Below are 20,482 nucleotides of genomic sequence, written 5' to 3' on the forward strand. Positions count from 1 at the left end.
GCTCTGGCTTTGAAAGTTTCTGCCTAAGGAGCCTGGGTGAGTTGCTGTAGTGCATCTTGTGGGTGGTACACATTGCTGCCACTGTTTGTTGGTGGTGGAGGAAGTGAATGTTGAAGGTGATGAACGGGGTTGCTTTGTCCTGGACGGTGTCGAGCTTCTTGAGTGTCATTGGAGCTGCACTCATCCAGGCAAATGGACAGTACTCCATCACACTCCTAACTTGTGCCTTGTAGATAGCAGACAAGGTGTAGGAGTCAGGAGATCAATTACTCACCACAGAATTCCCTGCTTTTGTAGCCACAGTTCTGATATGGCTGGTCCAGTTCAGTTTCTGGTCAGTGGTAACCCCGCAGGATGTCGATAGTGGGGGATTCAGTGAGGGTAATGCCATTGAATATCATGGGGCGATGGTTTTGTTTTATTCATTTGTGGGACATGGGTCTCGCTGGCTGGCCAGCATTTATTGCCCATCCCTCGTTGCCGTCGTGAAGGTGGTGGTGAGCTGCCTTCTTGAATTGCTGCAGTCTACATGCTTTGAGTTGACCCACAATGCCATTAGGGAGGGAATTCCAGATCCCCGAGTTAGACTCTGTCTTGTTGGAGATGGTCATTACCCAGCACATGTGTAACGTGAATATTACCTGCCACATGTCAGCCCAAGGACTTTGGGAAACAAGGGATATAAGGATTTGGCAGGAATATGGAGTTGAATTGAAAATGGCGTTCTTATTGAATGCTGGAGCCTCCTCCGACTTCGATTTATTGTGTGAAGAGGGTTAATTTAAAACAGACCCCTAAAATTTCTCACTGCAGTTTAGGCTTTAAAACTTTATGCAGATCTTCGGAGCTGGTATTCTTTGATAAATCTGACCTATACTACTGACCCCACCAAGCCACAAGGGATCGATGAGAGATCATTCCATTTAAGTGTCAATGCCAGGTGCCACTGGGATTGCACTTCTGGTGAGGCCAGATGTTCCGGCAGACATACATAGAAACATACATAAAAAATAGATGCAGGAGTAGGCCATTCGGCCCTTTGAGCCTGCTGTGTTATTCATTATGATCATGGCTGATCATCAAATGTAATACCCTGATCCTGCCTTCCCTCACATATCCCTTGGTCCCTTTAACCCCAAGAGCTATATCTAATTTCTTCTTGAAATCACACAATGTTTTGGCTTCAACCACTTTCTGTGGTAGTAAATTCCATGGATTCACCACCCTCTGGGTGAAGAAATTTCTCCTCATCTCATTTCTAAAAGGTTTACCCCTTATCCTCAAACTATGACCCTGAGCTCTGGGCTCCCCCACCATTGGGAACGTTCTTTCTGAATCTACCCTGTCTAACCCTGTTAGAATTTTATAAGTTTCTATGAGATCCCCTCCCACTCTATAAACTCCAATGCATATAATGGATAGGCAAAGGCAAACATTCAAGGAGCGCATGGGGAAACTGCAGCAACTGTTTATTCCTGTCTGGCACAAAAGCAAAATGGCTCACAAAGGAAATTAGAGAGAGTATTCGATCTAAGGAAGAAGGATACAGATTGGCCAAGAAAAATAATAGGTCTGAAGATTGGGAGCAGTTTAGAATTCAGCAAAGAAGGACCAAGGAATTGATTAAGAAGAGGAAAATACAGTACGAAAGTAAGCTTGCAGGGAACATAAAGACTGACACTAAGGGCCCGATTTTACTACCATTCTACTACCGTTTTCGGGCGCGAAAACTTGGTAATGTTGGGCGTGAGGCGATTAGCGTGATCCACGACTGCGTCCAGCCCGGTTCCCCCTTTACCAAGGCCCAATAATTGACGCGATCGGGACGGCACCCGAAATGGGTGCAACGGCCATTTAAATGCATTTGCATGCATTTAACTTTACTTAATGGGCTGCGGGCCCAAACTTACCAGCACTTCCCCTTTACCACCCCGTTCGCTCATCCAGAATCGGCCCGAAACAGACATGCTCCGTAAAAGTCCAATTCGGGAGCTCCAGTTAGTAAGGGGGTGAGCGCCGAGCTCTCTCCTTGAGATTGGTGGGAGAGTGGGGGGGAATGTGAGTCCTCTGCTTGAGATTGGTTGGGTGGGGGGAGCAAGGGAGGGTTCCGCTGCCACTCTGCCTGAGATCAATGAGGGGGGGGTCTGCTGCCACTCTGCCTGAGATCAGCGAGGGAGAGGGGGGTCCGCTGCCACTCTTCCTGAGATCGGTGGGGGGGAGGGGGGAGGAAGGAAGGGCCTGCGATCAGTCTAGGTGGCAGAGGGTGGGGGGAGAAGGGGGTCACTAATATTGTAGGGAGTGGGGCAATGTCTGTGGAGGCAGGGGGAGGCATTATCCGGCCTGGGAGGGATGTGGCAGGGGAGCATTATTTTTTTTTTTCTGTGCATGTGCAGTTGGAGGCACTGATCAAAGCTGAAGGGGTTCGGGCGTGTTAAGCCCCACCCACAGGCTTGTGCTGCACGATGCAGAATTGCTGATATTTTTGCAGGCAGAGTGCGTATGGGGCCACCTGAGAACGGGTCTAAAAGTCGGATCTGAAACACTCCCAGTTTCAAGTCCGCCGAGCACTTAGAATCAAAATAGTAAAATGGGGCCCTAAGAATCTCTATAGATACGTGAAGAGAAAGAGGTTGGTGAAGACAAATGTAGGTCCCCTACAGACAGAAACGGGGGAATGTATAATAGGGGACAAAGAAATGGCCGAGCAACTGAATACATACTTTGGTTCTGTCTTCACAAAAGAGAACACAAATCAAATGTCAGAAATGTTGGAGAATGCAAGATTTAGTGAGAGGGAAGAACTGAAGGAGATCAATATTAGTGGAGAAATGGTGCTGGGAAAATTGATGGGATTGAAGGCGGATAAATCCCCAGGGCCTGATAATCTACATCCCAGAGTACTTAAGGAAGTGACTGTAGAAATAGTGGATGCATTGGTGGTCATCCTCCCAGATTCTATAGACTCTGGAACAGTCCCTGCAGATTGGAGGGTAGCGAATGTCACTCCAATATTCAAAAAGGGAGGTGGAGAGAAAACAGGGAATTATAGACCAGTAAGCTTAACATCGGTAGTGGGGAAAATTCTCGAATCCATTATCAAGGACATTATAGCAGAGCATTTAGAAAACAGTGGCAGGATCAGACAGAGTCAGTATGAATTTATGAAGGGGAAATCATGCTTGACAAATCTGTTGGACTTCTTTGAAGATATAACTAGTAGAGTTGACAAGGGAGAACCAGTCAATGTGGTATATTTGGACTTTCAGAAAGCATTTGACAAAGTCCCACACAAGAGATTATCGTGCAAGATTAAAGCGCATGGGATTGGGGGAAGCGTATTGAGATGGATAGAAAACTGGTTGGCAGAGAGGAAACAAAGAGTAGGAATTAATGGGTGCTTTACAAATTGGCAGGCAGTAACTAGTGGGATGCCACAGGGATTGGTGCTGGGACACCAGCTGTTCACAATATATATTAATGATTTGGATGAGGGAACAAAATGTAACATCTCAAAATTTACAGATGATATCAAGTTGGGTGGGAGAGTGAACTGTGACGCGGATGTAGAGATTCTTCAGAATGATCTGGACAGGTTGGGTGAGTGGGCAAATCAATGGCAGATGCAGTATAATTTGGATAAATGTGAGGTTATTCACTTTGGAAGCAAAAGCAAGAAGGCAGATTGTAAATTGGGAGAGGGGAATGTGCAGCGGGACCTGGGTCTCCTTGTGCACCAGTCGCTGAAGGTAAGCATGCAGGTGCAGCAGGCGGTAAAGAAGGCAAATGGCATGTTGGCCTTCATTGCGAGAGGTTTCGATTACAGGAGCAGGGATGTGTTGTTGCAATTATACAGGGCCTTGGCGAGGCCACACCGAGAATATTGTGTGCAATTTTGGTCTCCTTTTCTGAGGAAGGATGTTCTTGCTCTCAAGGGAATGCAGCGAATGTTTTTACCAGGCTAATTCCGGGGATGGCGGGACTGATGTATGAGGAGAGATTGACTAGGTTAGGATTGTTTTCGCTGGAGTTCAGACGAATGAGGTGGGGATCTCATAGAGACTTATAAAATTCTAACAGGACCAGACAGGGTAGATGCAGGGAGGATGTTCCCGATGGTGGGGGGAGTTCAGAACCAGAGGTCACAGTCTGAGGATTTGGGGTAGACCATTTGGGATGGAGGTGAAGAGACATTTCTTCACCCAAAGAGTGGTGAGCCTGTGGAATTCATTACCACAGGAAGTAGTTGATGCCAAAACATTGAATGTATTCAAGAGGCGGCTGGATATAGCACTTGGGGCGAATGGGATCAAAGGTTATGGGGAAAAAGCAGCTATTGAGTTGGATGATCAGCCATGATTGTAATGAATGGCAGAGCAGGCTGAAAGGGCCAAATGGCCTCCTCCTGCTCCTATCTTCTATGTTTCTATAATCCTAACTGACTTAGTCTCTTCTCATATTTGATTTGATTTATTATTGTCACATGTATTAGCAGACAGTGAAAAGTATTTTTTCTTGCACACCATACAGACAAAGCATACCATTCATAGAGAAGGAGAGAGTGCAGAATGTAGTGTTACAGACATAGCTAGGGTGTAGAGGAAGATCAACTTAGTGCGAGGTAGCTCCATTCAAAAGTCTGACAGCAGCAGGGAAGAAGCTGTTCTTTAGTCGGTTGATATGTTTCCTCAGACTTTTGTATCTTTTTCCCGACGGAAGAAGATGGAAGAGAGAATGTCCGGGGTGCATGGGGTCCTTGATTATGCTGGCTGCTTTTCCAAGGCAGTGGGAAATGTAGACAGAGTCAATGGATGGGAGGCTGGTTTGAGTGATGAATTCATATGATAGTCGTATGGCAGTTCTGCCATCCCAGGAATCAGCCTGATAAACCTTCGCTGTACTTCCTCTATAGCAAGGACATCTTTCCTCAGATAAGGTCAACAAAACTGCACACAATACTGCAGATGTGGCCTCATCTACGCCTTATACAACTGCAGTAAAAAAATCCGTTGGCCACTCTGCAGAGGCGTGGGGTTACTGGGTGAAGGAAGAAGCACCACCCCTGAAAACATCTCAATCCATCAGTCTCTTTTAACGGCGATCAAAGAATCTTCAGATATCATCTTCATGGTCAGGGATCCAGATCACATCCTGGGCCTGGACCCTCACAAGTGGGTTCCACCAAGCCCACTTGGGGGACTTGAGTCAAATCAAAATTATAACCTCTATGTAACTATCTATCAGCAGATGTAGGAGAGATGTGCTTTGCTTGTATGCTATGCATTGATGGCTTGGTTCAGTATCATATACTGGACACCCAGTTTAATGAGACTGTGGTTAAGAGTTCTTTGACTGTTGTACTATATTTATAAAACGTGGGTTGAGTCAAATTAATAATCAGCCCTTTGATTGAGGAGGCCATCAGAATATTTATGTGGAACAAAAAAAAAATCTATTTCAGGATGTGTCCAACAATTGCTGATCCCACAGCAAGCTATATCTGTGGAGTCCTCTGGTTTAGGGAGAGGAGGCAAAATGGGACCTTTTATTTTCTAAAACTGATTTTCCATGACCAATAATAGATGTAACAATGAAGAATGGTGTACTAAATTACAACTTGGAACTTTGGCCATCACTCACTCCTCAACTATTCTTGGCATGTGTTATTTAAGCAATAATGAACAAGCGTGTATATTGTCTCGCCAATTTGATGGTAGGTTTATTAACTCTAGGAAGGAACAAAATGTTGAGTCTATCAGACTTTCAACTATTTTTAAGACTCACACAAAGCTCATTGCTAATAAACATATTTATAAATGGTCTGTCTAATTGTTCACCAGTCAGAGGAATATCTATTTATTCTTCCCCCATATACGACCTCTCATTTTCATCAGCCACTTGTTATCCCAATGATAAAAGTGCCGGAATTCTACTGTCTTCCCGCCACGGAATCGGAGCGGGCGAGAGGCGGACAATGGAAATGCCCATTGACCTTGATCGAGAGGTGCTGTAAAATCCCGCCCAAGAGCTTATGTTCCGGCCTCTGTTGGCCATTGTCATTCCACCGCTCAGTTTTGCTAATGCAGTTTTGATTTCCGTCACCTTCTGAAGGATCTAATCTTCATCCAAGGGTACATACACTCTGCCCTTAATGATTTGTTCTCTCAGTGAATGTACATGTACTTTAGAAGTGGCAGTCTTCCAATCTGACAGGGCAACAGCTTTGTACACTTCCAGTTGATATCACAGCTGGAATTTTACTGCCCCGCCTGCCATGGTAATTTGAGCGGGCAAGGGGCGGATAATGAAAAGGTCCATTGACCTCGGGAGGGATTTTACAGCTTCGGGACAAGCAAGGCTGTAAAATCCCGCTCCATGTGTCTATCTCTCTCAAGATTAGCATAGTTATTTGAATAAAAAAAATGATACAAATACATAAAGGGCAAAAGAGTAACTAGGGAGAGAATAGGGCCTCTTAAGGATCAACAAGGTCATCTATGTGCATGCGGATCCATAAGAGATGGGTGAGATCTTAAATGAATATTTCTCATCAGTATTTACTGTTGAGAAAGGCATGGATGTTAGGGAACCTGGGGAAATAAATAGTGATGTCTTGAGGAGTGTACATATTACAGAGAAGGAGGTGCTGGAAGTCTTATAAATAAATCCCTGGGACCCGATGAAGTGTATCCCAGGATTTTGTGAGAGGCTAGGGAAGGAATTGCAGGATTGAATCATCGATAGCCACAGGTGGCTGAAGGTTGGAGGGTAGAAAATGTTGTGCCTTTGTTTAAAAAGGGCTGCAGGGAAAAACCTAGGAACTACAGGCCGGTGAGCCTCACATCTGTAGTCGGTAAGTTGTTGGAAGGTATTTTGAGAGACAGGATCTACAGGTATTTAGAGATGCAAAGACTGATTAGGGACAGTCAGCATGGCTTTGTGAGTGGAAAATCATGTCTCACGAATTTGAGTTTTTTGAAGGGGTAACCAAGAAGGTAGATGACAGCAGTGCAGTCGATGTTGTCTACATGGACTTTAGCAAGGCCTTTGACAAGATACCGCAGGGTAGGCTGTTGCATAAGGTTAAATCTCACAGGATCCAGGATGAGGTAGCTAACTGGATACAAAATTGGCTTGATGCCAGAAGACAGAGGATGGTTGTAGAGAGTTTTTCAAATTGGAGGCCTGTGACCAGCAGTGTGCCTCAGGGATCGGTGCTGGGTCCACTGTTATTTGTTATATATGTTAATGATTTGGATGAGAATTTAGGAAGTATGGTTAGTAACTTTGCAGGTGACACCAAGATAGGTGGCATAGCGGACAGTGAAGAGGTTATCTAGGATTGCAACGGGATCTTGATCAATTGGGCCAGTGGGCTGATGAATGGAGTTTAATGCGAAGTGATACATTTTGGTAGATCGAACCAGGGCAGGACTTACTCAGTTAATGATGGGTCACTGGGGAGTAGAACAAAGAGATCTCGGGGTATAGGTTCATAGCTCCTTGAAAGTGAAGTCACAGGTGGACAGGGTGGTGAAGAAGGCATTTGACATGCTTGATTTCATTGGTCAGAACATGGAATACAGGGGTTGGGACTTCTTGTTGAAGTTATGCAAGACATTGGTAGGCCACACTTGGAATACTGTGCACAGTTGTTGTCACCCTTGAAAGGATATTATTAAACTAGAAAGAGTGCAGAGGTCTATTAAATAATGAGGGGCATAGATAAGGTCAACATCTTTTCCCAAAGCTTGGGGAGTCTAAAACTAGAGGGCATAAGTTTAAGGTGAGAGAGGAGAGATGCAAAAGGGTCCAGAGGGGCAATTCTTTCACACAGAGCATGGTGAATGTCTAGAACGAGCTGCCAGAGGCAGTAGTAGAGGTGGGTACAATTTTGTCTTTTAAAATGCAGTTAGAGAGTTACATGGTTAAGATGGATAGAGAAGAATATGGGCCAAATGCGGATAATTGGGACTAGCTTAATGGTAAAAACTGGGCGGCATGGACAAGTTGGGCCCAAGGGCCTGTTTCCATGCAACAAACCTCTATGACTCTATGGGCAGGATTTTACGTGCTCGCTCAGACGAGACCGGAAATTCCTGCCCGAGGTCCATGGAGATTTCCGTTGTCGGACCATCACCCGCGCCGATTCTGCGACGGGCGAGGTGGTAGAGTTCAGGCCTGTGACTCTATGACAGCATAGAAAGATGCCTTCGTCCCTGTGATGGCTCTTTGAAAAAGCTGTCTAATTAGTCTCCTTCTCCTTAATCATAGCTGTTCAAATGTTCCTACAACAAGAAGGCGGCTCACCACCACCTTCTCAAGGGCAATTAGGGATGGGCAATAAATGCTGGAGCTTAGCCATCAACTTCTACATCCCATGAATGAATAAATCAAAAAAAAAGTTTTCTTTCCAAATATTTACCTTTTAAAAGTTTCTATTGAATCTATTTCCACTGTCCTTTCAGGCAGCGCCTTCCAGATCACAACAACTCACCGATTAAAAAAATAAAATCTCAACAAGTCACCTCTGATTCTTTTGCGAATTATCCTACAACTGTGTCCCTTGTTTATTGACCCTCTTCCCAGTGGAAACAGTTTCTCCTTATTTATTCTGTGTGAAATTTTCAATTCCTCTCTGGCCAAGGGGAAGGTGCCAGATGACTGGAGAACAGATAGTGTGGTTCCGCTGTTTAAGAAGGATTGTAGAGATAAACCAGGAAACTACAGGCCATTGAGTCTCACGTCAGTGGTAGGGAAACTATTAGAGAAACTTCTGAAGGAGAGAATCTATCTCCACTTGGAGAGGCAAAGCCTGATCAGGAATAGTCAGCATGGCTTCGTCAGAGGTAGATCATGCCTAACAAATTTGTTTGATTTTTCTAAGGAGGTGACCAGCTATGTAGATGAGGGTAGTGCAATCGATGTAGTTTATATGAATTTCAGCAAAGCCTTTGACAAGGTCCCACGTGGGAGACTTGTAAAGAAGGTAAATTCACATGGGATACAGGATAATTTGATAAAGTGGATTCAAAATTGGAGACAGAGGGTGATGACAGAGGGTGATGACAGAAGGCTGCTTTAGTGACTGGAAGCCAGTGTCCAGTGGCGTACCACAGGGATCTGAGGGACGGCACGGTAGCACAGTGGTTAGCACTGCTGCTTCACAGCTCCAGGGTCCCGGGTTCGATTCCCGGCTCGGGTCACTGTCTGTGTGGAGTTTGCACATTCTCCTCGTGTCTGCGTGGGTTTCCTCCGGGTGCTCCGGTTTCCTCCCACAGTCCAAAGATGTGCGAGTTAGGTTGATTGGTCAGGTTAAAAATTGCCCCTTCGAGTCCTGAGGTGTGTACGTTCGAGGGATTAGCGGGTAAATATGTGGGGGTAGGGCCTGGGTGGGATTGTGGTCGGTGCAGACTCGATGGGCCGAATGGCCTCCTTCTGCACTGTAGGGTTTCTTTCTTTCTTTCTTTCTATGTGTTGGGCCCCATATTATTCGTCATTTATAAAAAATAACTGTGGGGGGTAGGATTAGTAAGTTTGCGGATGACACAAAGATTGGCTGGGTGGTTAACAGTGAAACAGAGTGTCTTGGGCCAAAAGAAGATATAGATGGGATGATCAATTGGGCAGATAAGTGGCAGATGGAATTTAACCCTGAAAAGTGTGAGGTGATACACTTTGGAAGGAATAATTTGACAAGAAAGTACTCAATAAATGGTAGGACACTAGGAAGTTCTGTGGAACAAAGGGACCTTGGCGTCTTTGCCCACAGATCTCTGAAGGCAGAAGGGCATGTTAGTAGGGTGGTGAAAAAGGCATAGAGACACTTGCCTTTATCATCAAGGTTTAGATTACAAAAGCAGGGAAGTCATGTTGGAGTTGTACAGAACTTTGGTGAGGCCACAGCTGGAGCACTGTGTGCAGTTCTGATCGCCACATTATCGGAAGGATGTGATTGCACTGAAGGGTGTGCAGAGGAGATTCACCAGGATGCTGCCTGGGATGGAACGTTTAAGAGAGGTTGGATAGGCTTGGGTTGTTTTTGTTGGAGCAGAGAAGACTGAGGGGTGACCTGATCGAGGTGTACAAGATTATGAGACTTGGACAGAATGGATAATGAGCAGCTGTTCCCCTTAGTTGAACGGTTAGGCACAAGGGAACACAGGTTCAGGATGAGGGGCAGGAGGTTTAGCGGGGGATGTGAGGAAAAACCAGAGGGTGGTGACGGTCTGGAATGCGCTGCCTGGGAGGGTGGTGGAGGCAGAATGCCTCACATCCTTTAAAAAGTATTTGGATGAGCACTTGGCACATCATAACATTCAGGACTATGGGCCAAGTGCTGGCAGATGGGATTAGGTGGGAGGTCAGGTGTTTCTGATATGTTGGTGTGGACTCGATGGGCTGAAGGGCCTCGCCTGCATTGTTTGATTCTATGATTCTGTTAAAACCTTGCATGAATTTGGTGGATCGATGTTGCCTTTACTTTCGCTCATCGCACTGGAGTGGACAGCAAACCTTTCAAAGATAATCAGATTTCCACCACATTTGCAATATCACCTTGCTTCAGCTTCCACCAACCTTGTGCTTCCTCCCTCTGACCCCGCCTTGATGGTTTCCTCATTGACAGTGTAAAGACAACTTCCAATCCATTAAGTTCAGGTGCGCAAGCCCTGTTCCCCCATCAGTCCTGCGCGCGCTCTCGTAACTTGGCTTCAAGCAATGTCATGATTTTAAAATTCTCCCCCTCCTTTTCAAATCCCTCCATGGTCTCCTTGTTCCTTATCTCTTGCTGCCACTGTGTATCATGAAGGAGGGGTTGAATGTTAAGGTGATGGATGGGGTGCCAATCAAATGAGTTGCTTTGTCCTGGATGGTGGCAAGTTTCTTGCATGTTATCAAAGCTGCACTCATCCAGGCAAGTGGAGAGTGTTCCATCACATGTGCCTTGTAGATGGTGGACAGGCTTTGGGGAGTCAGGAGGTGAGTTACTCACCGCAGAATTCCCAGCCTTGCCCTGCTCTTGTAGCCACAATATCTCTCCACGTGTCATATTTTGTTTTATAATCTTCCTTGAAAAGTACATTGAGATGTTTTATTAAGTTAAAGACGCTATATAAATATAAATTGCTATTGGTCACATTCAAATGAGAAGGATTGTAGACAGTGTAAGAGGGAGAATAGACGGGTGATGGAGAAGGGGAGAGCTGAGACCAAAGGTTTGAGATGTGTCTATTTTAACGCCAGGAGTGTAGTGAATAAAGTGGATGAGCTTAGAGTGTGGATCGATGCTTGGAAGTGTGATGTGGTGGCCATTACAGACTTGGGGACAGGGACAGGACTGGATACTTCAGCTGCCGGGTTTCAGATGTTTCAGAAAGGACAGAGAGGGAGGCAAAGAGGGGGGGAGTGGCACTGCTGATCAGGGATAGTGTCACTGCTGTAGAGAAGGTGGAGGCCGTGGAGGGATTGTCTACGGAGACTCTGTGGGTGGAAGTTTGGAGAGGGAAGGGGTCGATAACTTTGCTGGGTGTTTTCTACAGGCCGCCCAATAGTAACAGGGATGTTGAGGAGCAGATAGGGAAACAGATTCTGGAGAGATGTAGGAATAACAGGGTTGTCGTGATGGAAGACTTTAATTTCCCAAACATCGATTGGAATATCCCTAGGGTAAGGGGTTTGGATGGGGGGGAATTTGTTAGGTGTGTTCAGGAGGGTTTCCTGACACAACATGTGGATAAGCCTACAAGAGGAGAGGCTGTACTCGATCTGGTACTGGCTAATGAGCCTGGACAGGTGTTGGATCTCTCAGTGGGGGATTTCTTGGGGATAGTGATCATAACTCTATCTCCTTTACGCTAGCATTGGAAAGAGATAGGATCAGGCAAACTAGGAAAGTGTTTATCTGGAGTAAGGGGAAATATGAAGCCATCAGGCAGGAGATTAGAGGCGTAAATTGGAAGGAGGCATTCTCGAGGAAAAGTACTGAAGTAAGGTGGCAGATTTTCAAGGAATGTTTGTCTGGAGTTCTGCATGACAACGTTCCGATGAGACAGGGAGGTGTTGGTAGGTTACGGGAACCATGGTACATGAAAGCAGCGCTGAACCGAGTGAGAAAGAAAAGGAAAGCGCACAAAAGGTTCAGAGAGCTAGGCGATGATAGGGATCTAGATGAGTATACAGCTTGTAGGAAGGGACTTAAGAAAGAAATTAGGAGAGCCAGAAGGGGTCACAAGAACATAGAACATAGAACAGTACAGCACAGAACAGGCCCTTCGGCCCACGATGTTGTGCCGAGCTTTATCTGAAACCAAGATCAAGCTATCCCACTCCCTATCATCCTGGTGTGCTCCATGTGCCTATCCAATAACCGCTTAAATGTTTCTAAAGTGTCTGACTCCACTATCACTGCAGGCAGTCCATTCCACACCCCAACCACTCTCTGCGTAAAGAACCTACCTCTGATATCCGTCCTGTATCTCCCACCACGAACCCTATAGTTATGCCTTGGCAGGTAAGAAGGCCTTGGCAGGTAAGATTAAGGAGAACCCTAAGGTGTTCTATAAATATGTGAAGAGTAAAAGGATGAGATGTGAAGGAATAGGACCTATAAAAGGTGAAGGTGAGAAAGTCTGTACAGAACCGGAAGAAATAGCAGAGGTGCTTAATGAATATTTTACCTCGGTATTCACAGTGGAAAAAGACCTGGGTGGTTGTACTACAGGATTGAGGCGGACTGAAAAGATTGAGTATGTGGACATTAAGAAAGAGGATGTGTTGGAAATTTTGAATAGCATCAAGACAGATAAGTCACCGGGATCGGATGGGATGTACCCCAGGTTACTGTGGGAGGTGAGGGAAGAGATTGCAGAGCCTCTGGCGATGATCTTTGCGTCGTTGTTGGAGACAGGAGGGGTTCCGGAGGATTGGAGGATTGCGGATGTGGTTCCTATTTTCAAGAAAGGGAATAGGGATAGCCCAGGAAATTACCGACCGGTGAGTCTAACCTCAGTGGTTGGTAAGTTGATGGAGAAGATCCTGAGGGACAGGATTTATGAACATTTAGAGAAGTTTAGTATGCTCAAAAGTAGTCAGTATGGCTTTGTCAAAGGCAAATCGTGCCTTACGAGCCTGGTGGTATTCTTTGAAAATGTGACTAAACACATTGACGAAGGAAAAGCAGTAGATGTGGTTTACATGGACTTCAGCAAGGCGTTCGATAAGACTTCTCGAGAAAGTGAGAGGGCATGGTATCCAAGGGGCTGTTGCCTTATGGATCCAGAACTGGCTTGCCTGCAGAAGGCAGAGAGTGGTTGTAGATGGGTCTCTTTCTGAATGGAGGTCGGTCACCAGTGGAGTGCCCCAGGGATCTGTTCTGGGACCCTTGCTGTTTGTCATTTTCATAAATGGCCTGGATGAGGAAGTGGAGGGATGGGTTTGTAAGTTTGCCGATGACATGAAGGTTGGTGGTGTTGTGGATAGGTTGGAGGGATGTCAGAAGCTGCAGCATGACATAGATAGGATGCAAGACTGGGCGGAGAAGTGGCAGATGGACTTCAACCCGGATAAATGTGTAGTGGTCCATTTTGGCAGGTCAAATGGCATGAAGGAGTATAATACCAAGGGTATGACTCTTAGCAGTGTAGAGGATCAGAAGGACCTTGGGGTCCGGGTCCATAGGACTCTTAAATCGGCCTCGCAGGTAGAGGAGGTGGTTAAGAAGGAACCTCTCCTGTCTCCAACGACGACGCAAAGATCATCGCCAGAGGCTCTGCAATCTCTTCCCTCGCCTCCCACAGTAACCTGGGGTACATCCCATCCAGTCCCGGCGACTTATCTGTCTTGATGCTATTCAAAATTTCCAACACATCCTCTTTCCTAATGTCCACATACTCAATCTTTTCAGTCCGCCTCAATCCTGTAGTACAACCACCCAGGTCTTTTTCCAACGTGAACACCGAGGTAAAATATTCATTAAACATCTCTGCTATTTCTTCTGGATGAAGGCCAGGTATGCTGGCCTTCATCAATCGAGGGATTGAGTTTAGGAGTCGGGAGATAATGATGCAGCTTTATAAGACCCTTGTCAGACCCCACTTGGAGTACTGTGCTCAGTTCTGGTCGCCTCATTACAGGAGGGATGTGCAAATGATTGAAAGGGTGCAGAGAAGATTTACAAGGATGTTGCCTGGATTGGTTGGCATGCCTTATGAGGATAGGCTGAGGGAGCTCGGTCTTTCTCCTTGGAGAGACGAAGGATGAGAGGTGACCTGATAAAGGTGTACAAGATGTTGAGAGGTATAGATCGGGTGGATTCTCGAAGGCTTTTTCCCAGGGCTGAAATGGCTGCTACGAGAGGACACAGGTTTAAGGTGCTGGGGAGTAGGTACAGAGGAGATATCAGGGGTAAGTTTTTCACTCGGAGGCTGGTGGGTGAGTGGAATCGGCTGCCGTCAGTGGTGGTGGAGGCAAACTCGATAGGGTCTTTTAAGAGACTTCTGGATGAGTACATGGGACTTAATAGGATTGAGGGTTATATGTAAGCCTATATATAAGCCTAGGTAGGTAGGGACATGATCGGCACAACTTGTGGGCCGAAGAGCCTGTTTGTGCTGTATTTTTTCTATGTTCTATGAGATGTAAATGAACTGCTAATTGAACATAAAAGTTGGAAACAGACAATTGGTGATTGTGGACATTTTCTGCTCCAGGTTTGATCCGTCTATAGTGGACTCCCATTTTTCAATTCTTCAGTTATAACCCTGGGTAATCAATGTCAGCAGCAGTTCGACTGTGGGAACAGCCGCAGTTGGGCATTGGAGATTATTTATTTCATGTATGTGTTCCTCCAATCTGTAGTAAGGCAGTGGTATCTACGATGGCACAGTTTTGTGACAAGCAAATTAAAGAAATGGATGCTAATGTGTGCAAAGCCCATCACAGACAAACTGGGCATCAAATAGACTAGCGTTCCCTAAAATCAGACTAAAAATTAGCAAGATGATTGGTGAGGCCAGTGCTCGGAAAAGTGAGAGTTGTTTTGGCTTTATGAAATTTAATTCTAACATCACCACTGTACATTAGAGGATTGGTATTATGTTAAAACATCCAAGCTGAAAATGTTCAGATTGTAAATCCTACTTTGTGTGCTGGGTCAGTGCAGAAACACTGCTGTTCTTATCAGAGGATTTCTCGGTGCGATGGGGGTGTGGGATTAAATGGGAAATAGTTAAATCGGGATTTAGCCAACTGAGTTAATTTTTTTTTTCTCTCTGAAAGGACGGTCTCAGAGTCTGTGAACCCAACGACGCACTTTGAAGGCAAATGTTTTGCTGCTTAAACAGAGCCCTCATTCACACTTTGCATAATGAGTGGCCCAGCAAATTTGAATAAGAGACTTTATTCTTTTCTCATGAACTTCAGTTCTGGGGAATTGTCGGCTGCTGGAGAGGGAGCTCAGATTTACATTACACTGCGTGTAGCTGTAATAATCTCCATTCGGTGCTATTTCTTTGTCCGTACACATCCCTCAAATCTTTCCCGTTCCTCAATGGGTTTTCAGATACAATCAAAGCGAAAGCCTAAACGCCAGAGAGTCCGAACTTTGTGCCCACGTCGTGAGTTGACCCGTCTAATGGTAACTTCCTGTGAAGGGCGCTCCAACAACCGTTGCCTTTGTGTTTGCTGGAGATCACTGGGACTCAGTGTTTTACGCCCAATGTGTTCAAGAACTCTTCAAGAAACCGGATGCAGAGTGTGAAGGGCAATTGTGACAGTCCAGGCAGACATCCGCACAGATGGCCATGCTCTGTGCACTATTGTGGGGTTCAATAGCTGCTTCACCAGCTGATGCGATGGTGGGGCGGGGAAATGGAGTGTTTAGGAAATGTTTTCCAGTGATCTGAGGAACAGTAAAGGTCTACATCCAGTCAGTGTCATTCGACAACACAGTTGCCGGTGTTAGGCTGGCTTTAACAGGAATCCTATTTTTGGGTCAGTTCTGTCTGCCCTGCTTTCATTCAGGGTTACAAATAAAATGTGGGCAGCTCCTCTTTCTTGCTGCTGTGGCAAAGAGTTAAACACAAACGCCATGGGCAGGACTGGAGCTCAGATTCAGCCTGGTGCTTCTCTGTTTGTCCAAATTTTGAACCTTTGCATCCAACATTGTGTACTGGATTTTTAATTTCCCTCAGAGGAAGGAGCCAGAGATGGGAAGGGCATGAAAATTGGCATGAGAGTGGCATGCCAGATTGCTGGCTTGTTTTTGGCCATTTTTGTTCAGATCAAGGGGTCAAATGGCTTACTCCTTCTCCAAGTTATCTGCTCCTGTGTTCTAGGATAAGGAGGTGGGTGGTGGGGGGTGATGGGTTCGGAAAGAGAGGGTTTGACAGCTGCCATGAATCCTGCAACAACAGATGGTGGAATTTGAATTCAATAAAAAATACCTGGAATTAAGAAACTACTGATGACCATGAAACCATTGTCGATTGTCAGAAAAACCCATCTGGTTCATTAATGTCCTTTAGGGAAGGAGATCTGCCATCCTTACCTGGCCTGGCCTACGTGTGACTCCAGAGCCACAGCAATGTGGTTGACTCTCAACTGTCCTTGGGCAACTAGGGATGGGCAATAAATGTTGGCGGCACGGTAGCACAGTGGTTAGCACTGCTGCTTCACAGCTCCAGGGTCCCGGGTTCGATTCCCGGCTCGGGTCACTGTCTGTGTGGAGTTTGCACATTCTCCTCGTGTTTGCGTGGGTTTCCTCCGGGTGCTCCGGTTTCCTCCCACAGTCCAAAGATGTGCGGGTTAGGTTGATTGGCCAGGTTAAAAATTGCCCCTTAGAGTCCTGAGATGTGTAGGTTAGAGGGATTAGCGGGTAAAATATGTGGGGGTAGGGCCTGGGTGGGATTGTGGTCGGTGCAGACTCGATGGGCCGAATGGCCTCCTTCTGCACTGTAGGGTTTCTATGATTTCTATGATTGGCGTATTGGAAGAATTTCCAAGTTGATAATCAATCTGTTTTGGTTGCGTTATGAATGCACCTTCCTTGGTCAACAAGTAGCACGATGAGAATTGAACCCAGAATTTTTGGCTCGGAGACAAGGACACTCCCCACTGCGTCAAAAGACCTCCAGAGGCAGAATACAGCGAACCGTAAGCCATACGTTAAACTGGCAGAGGTTAGATACTGGGGCAAACAGATGGAGGAGACTGCTCACACATGAGCAAGCAAAGCCCTGGGATGAAATGAAGACAAAGATGAGGACCCTGAAATCCTACTATTTTGGATTTCCTCATTTCAGTTACGTAGACGGAATGGAGAAATTGGGTCTGCTTTGATTGGAGAAAAGAAGGCTGAGATGAGATTAGACGGCGGTGTTCAAAATCATGAGGAGTCAGGGAAGAACAGAGAAGGAGAAACTGTTCCCATGGGTGGAAGGGCAAGAGGGCACGGATTTAAGGTAAGTTACAAAAGAAGCAACAATGACAGGAGGAAAATCTTTTTCACGCAGCGAGTGGTTAGGATCTGGAATGCACTGGAATGCACTGTGATGGAGGCAGGTTCAAGTGAGGCATTCAAGAGGGAATTGGACAGATATCTGAAAAAGGGAAATCTGTGTGGTGTTAGGTAAATTGGTTTCCTAAGCCGAGCTGGCATAGACACTGCGGGCCAAATGGCCTCCTTCTATTCTGTAACAATTCTGTGAATCTGCGATTCCTAATTGCTGGATTTTTGCTCTGGTCGACATTATTTAATTCTTGAAGAGAAATGTATTTTCTCAAGGAGGTGACTAGCTAACACTGTTTTTATTGTATTTCCCAGTATCCATTCAACAGCCAGGCACCGAGGATGGAACCCTGCCTAATGAGCAGTGCCCCAAGACTGCACTCTACTGCGGTGACACCCCGCTGGCCCGACGTGCCTTCAGCCAACAGCTGCTACAGCAATCCCACCATGCACTCGGCACGGTACGGGAACTCCAGCGAGATGTACACGCCCCTGGTCCCCCGGAGGAGTGCCGAGTACGAACATGCACAGCATTTTCCTGGTTTCGCCTACATCAATGGGGAAGCGACCACTGGGTGGGCCAAATAACTTCTTACCACAGTTGTGACCGCACCCAGACGGTGGAAATACAATTCCGCAAATACCTGGTCAATTATGGATTGCTATTGAAAGCGATGGACGAAGAAAACAAGACTTTTCTATTTTCTGCCAGTTGGGATTTGAAGAAATCCCTTGTGACACTGGCACCTCTGTAAAGGTCAGAATGGTGTCACTGGTCAACTTGATCAGAAACAAACCTGGGAATGGGGGTGGGGTGGGGGAGGGGTGACAGGGGAGAAACTATAATTATTTTTTCCTGTAAATTCTGCAGTAGCACTGCCTGCAATGTGGAGATCTGCACATGTAAACCTTTACCTATTCCTTTAGCACGTGTCCTGCTCTTTCTGACTCCTCTTTGGGATTTAACACTTGCTACTCGTCCGAAGTCAAAGCTATCGTGGACGTTCTGTGGAGTAATCTCATCAGCTCTTGGCCGAATAACACGAGGTGATGTTTACCACAGGCAGGAGTATGTTCCATTAGTGCCTCTCCATCCAGTGCCAATAAACATTCCGCCTCTCGGATCTGATCATCAAGACAGACATACTCGTTCCCTGTCCTGTCTTTTATCTGCGCTGATGTGATGATGGCAACTTTTGGGAGACCAGTTTTGCCTGATGCCCTACAGACCACGTTGAATATTAGGATTATTGCTTATTGGTCCACTCACCTTTCAGTATTAAAGGCCAGGAACATTCTACCGTGAGATTTTACACTTGGATTTAATCCTGCTCGACACTGCACAGCATGAAGAGGTACGGTACTGTGGACATCTGGGCAACTTCATTCGCTTGTTTTTTTGTGTATAGCCACAGAAACCCTTAAGATACTTAAAGCTGTGCCTTAGAAACTGTGCTATGTATGTGTGAAAATGTTTATCTAATTTTCTATTGTATTTTTGACAGACTATTTTGTAGAAATAATTTCTCTCTAGCCTGTCTCTAGTGTGTCTGTGTATACGGTTTCCATTATGGTTAATTAACATAGTATTTTTACCTGTACTGTTTTGCAATTACAAAATGCACTCAGCAGATTATATGGACAATATTACCCTATGGGTAAGGAGAATAATTGAAAGAATAACACAAGAAACTCTAGGCATTTTTTTTTTGTAAATAAAAGCACTGATAGCACCGAGTGTGGTAACAATGGCTGTGGATAAATCTGAAGTACATAGTATTATTTGTACAGATGTGCAAGATATATGAAGGCAAGACATTCTCAAAATGCAAATACATTTTTAAAAAAATATCCAGCCTTTACTGTTCTTAATATTAAAACTGTTCTCTCAATGCTTCTGCAGAAATGTATTCCAGGATTACACAGGTGAATGGGACACTGTATTTATTGAACAGGCTGGGTTGCAGGAGACAGAGGTTTATTAAATACAGTTTGTATATTTACATAGAAAATAGGAGCAGGAGTGGGCCATTCGGCCCTTTGAGCATGCTGCACCTTTCAGTATGATCATGGCTGATCATCCAACTCAATAGCCTGTTCCTGCCTTCCCCCATATATTCTTTGATCCCTTTCACCCCCAAGAGCTATATCTAATTCCTTCTTGAAATCACACAACGTTTTGGTCTCAACTAGTTTCTGTGATAGTGAATTCCACACATTCACCACCCTCTGGGTGAAGAAATTCCTCCTCATCTCAGTCCTAAAAGGTTTACCCCTTAGCCTCAGACTGTGACCCCTGGTTCTGGACTCCCCCACCATTGGGAATATCCTTCCTGCATCCACCCTATCTAGTTCTGTTAGAATTTTATATGAGATCCCCCTCATTCTTCTGAATTCCAACGAAAATAATCCTAACTTCGTCAATCTCTCCTCATACACCAGTCCCGTCATCCCCGGAATCAGCCTGGTGAACCTTCGCTGCACTCCCTCAATAGCAAGAACCTCCAATCTCAGATAAGGAGACTAAAACTGCACACAACATTCCAGGCGTGGCCTCACCAAGGCCCTGTATAATTGTATCAAGACATTCCTGCTCCTGTACTTGAATCGTCTCGCTATGACGGCCAATGTACCATTTGCCTTTTTTACTACCTGCTGCACCTGCATGCTTATCTTCAGCAACTGGTGTACGTACAAGGACACCCAGGTCTCATTGCAAATTTCTGCTTAAATGCAACCTAAGTTTGCTCCCTGTTGATGCAGTTGTGAATAATCTGCATCTGTATTTTCCCTGCAGGACTAACACCTTAATAAATGGGGGTTTGCTGATTCTTGTGTTGAATGGCCGGGGATTCTGGTTCACTAACGATGCTCCCATCCTCATGGGAGAGGCGGTATTAAGGCACAGCACTTTTCAAAGTTGTTGACACGATTAACAAACGGAGAATCGTAGAATCCCTACGGTGCAGAAGGAGGCCA

The 20,482-nt window shown here is 45.6% G+C and overlaps 1 protein-coding gene across 1 annotated transcript in view; it reads left to right on the plus strand.

Annotated features, from left to right (window-relative positions):
* The window catches only part of rfx4 (regulatory factor X, 4), a 114,873-nt gene extending 96,782 nt beyond the window's left edge, over nt 1-18,091 (plus strand). The window contains exon 18 of the mRNA XM_078221077.1: nt 17,819-18,091. Within this exon, the coding sequence (XP_078077203.1) occupies nt 17,819-18,091 (273 nt within the window). The remainder of the gene's footprint in view (nt 1-17,818) is intronic.
* Nucleotides 18,092-20,482: the final 2,391 nt, after the last annotated feature.

Source organism: Mustelus asterias, chromosome 9 (assembly GCF_964213995.1).
Source record: "Mustelus asterias chromosome 9, sMusAst1.hap1.1, whole genome shotgun sequence".
Lineage (NCBI taxonomy): Eukaryota > Metazoa > Chordata > Chondrichthyes > Carcharhiniformes > Triakidae > Mustelus > Mustelus asterias.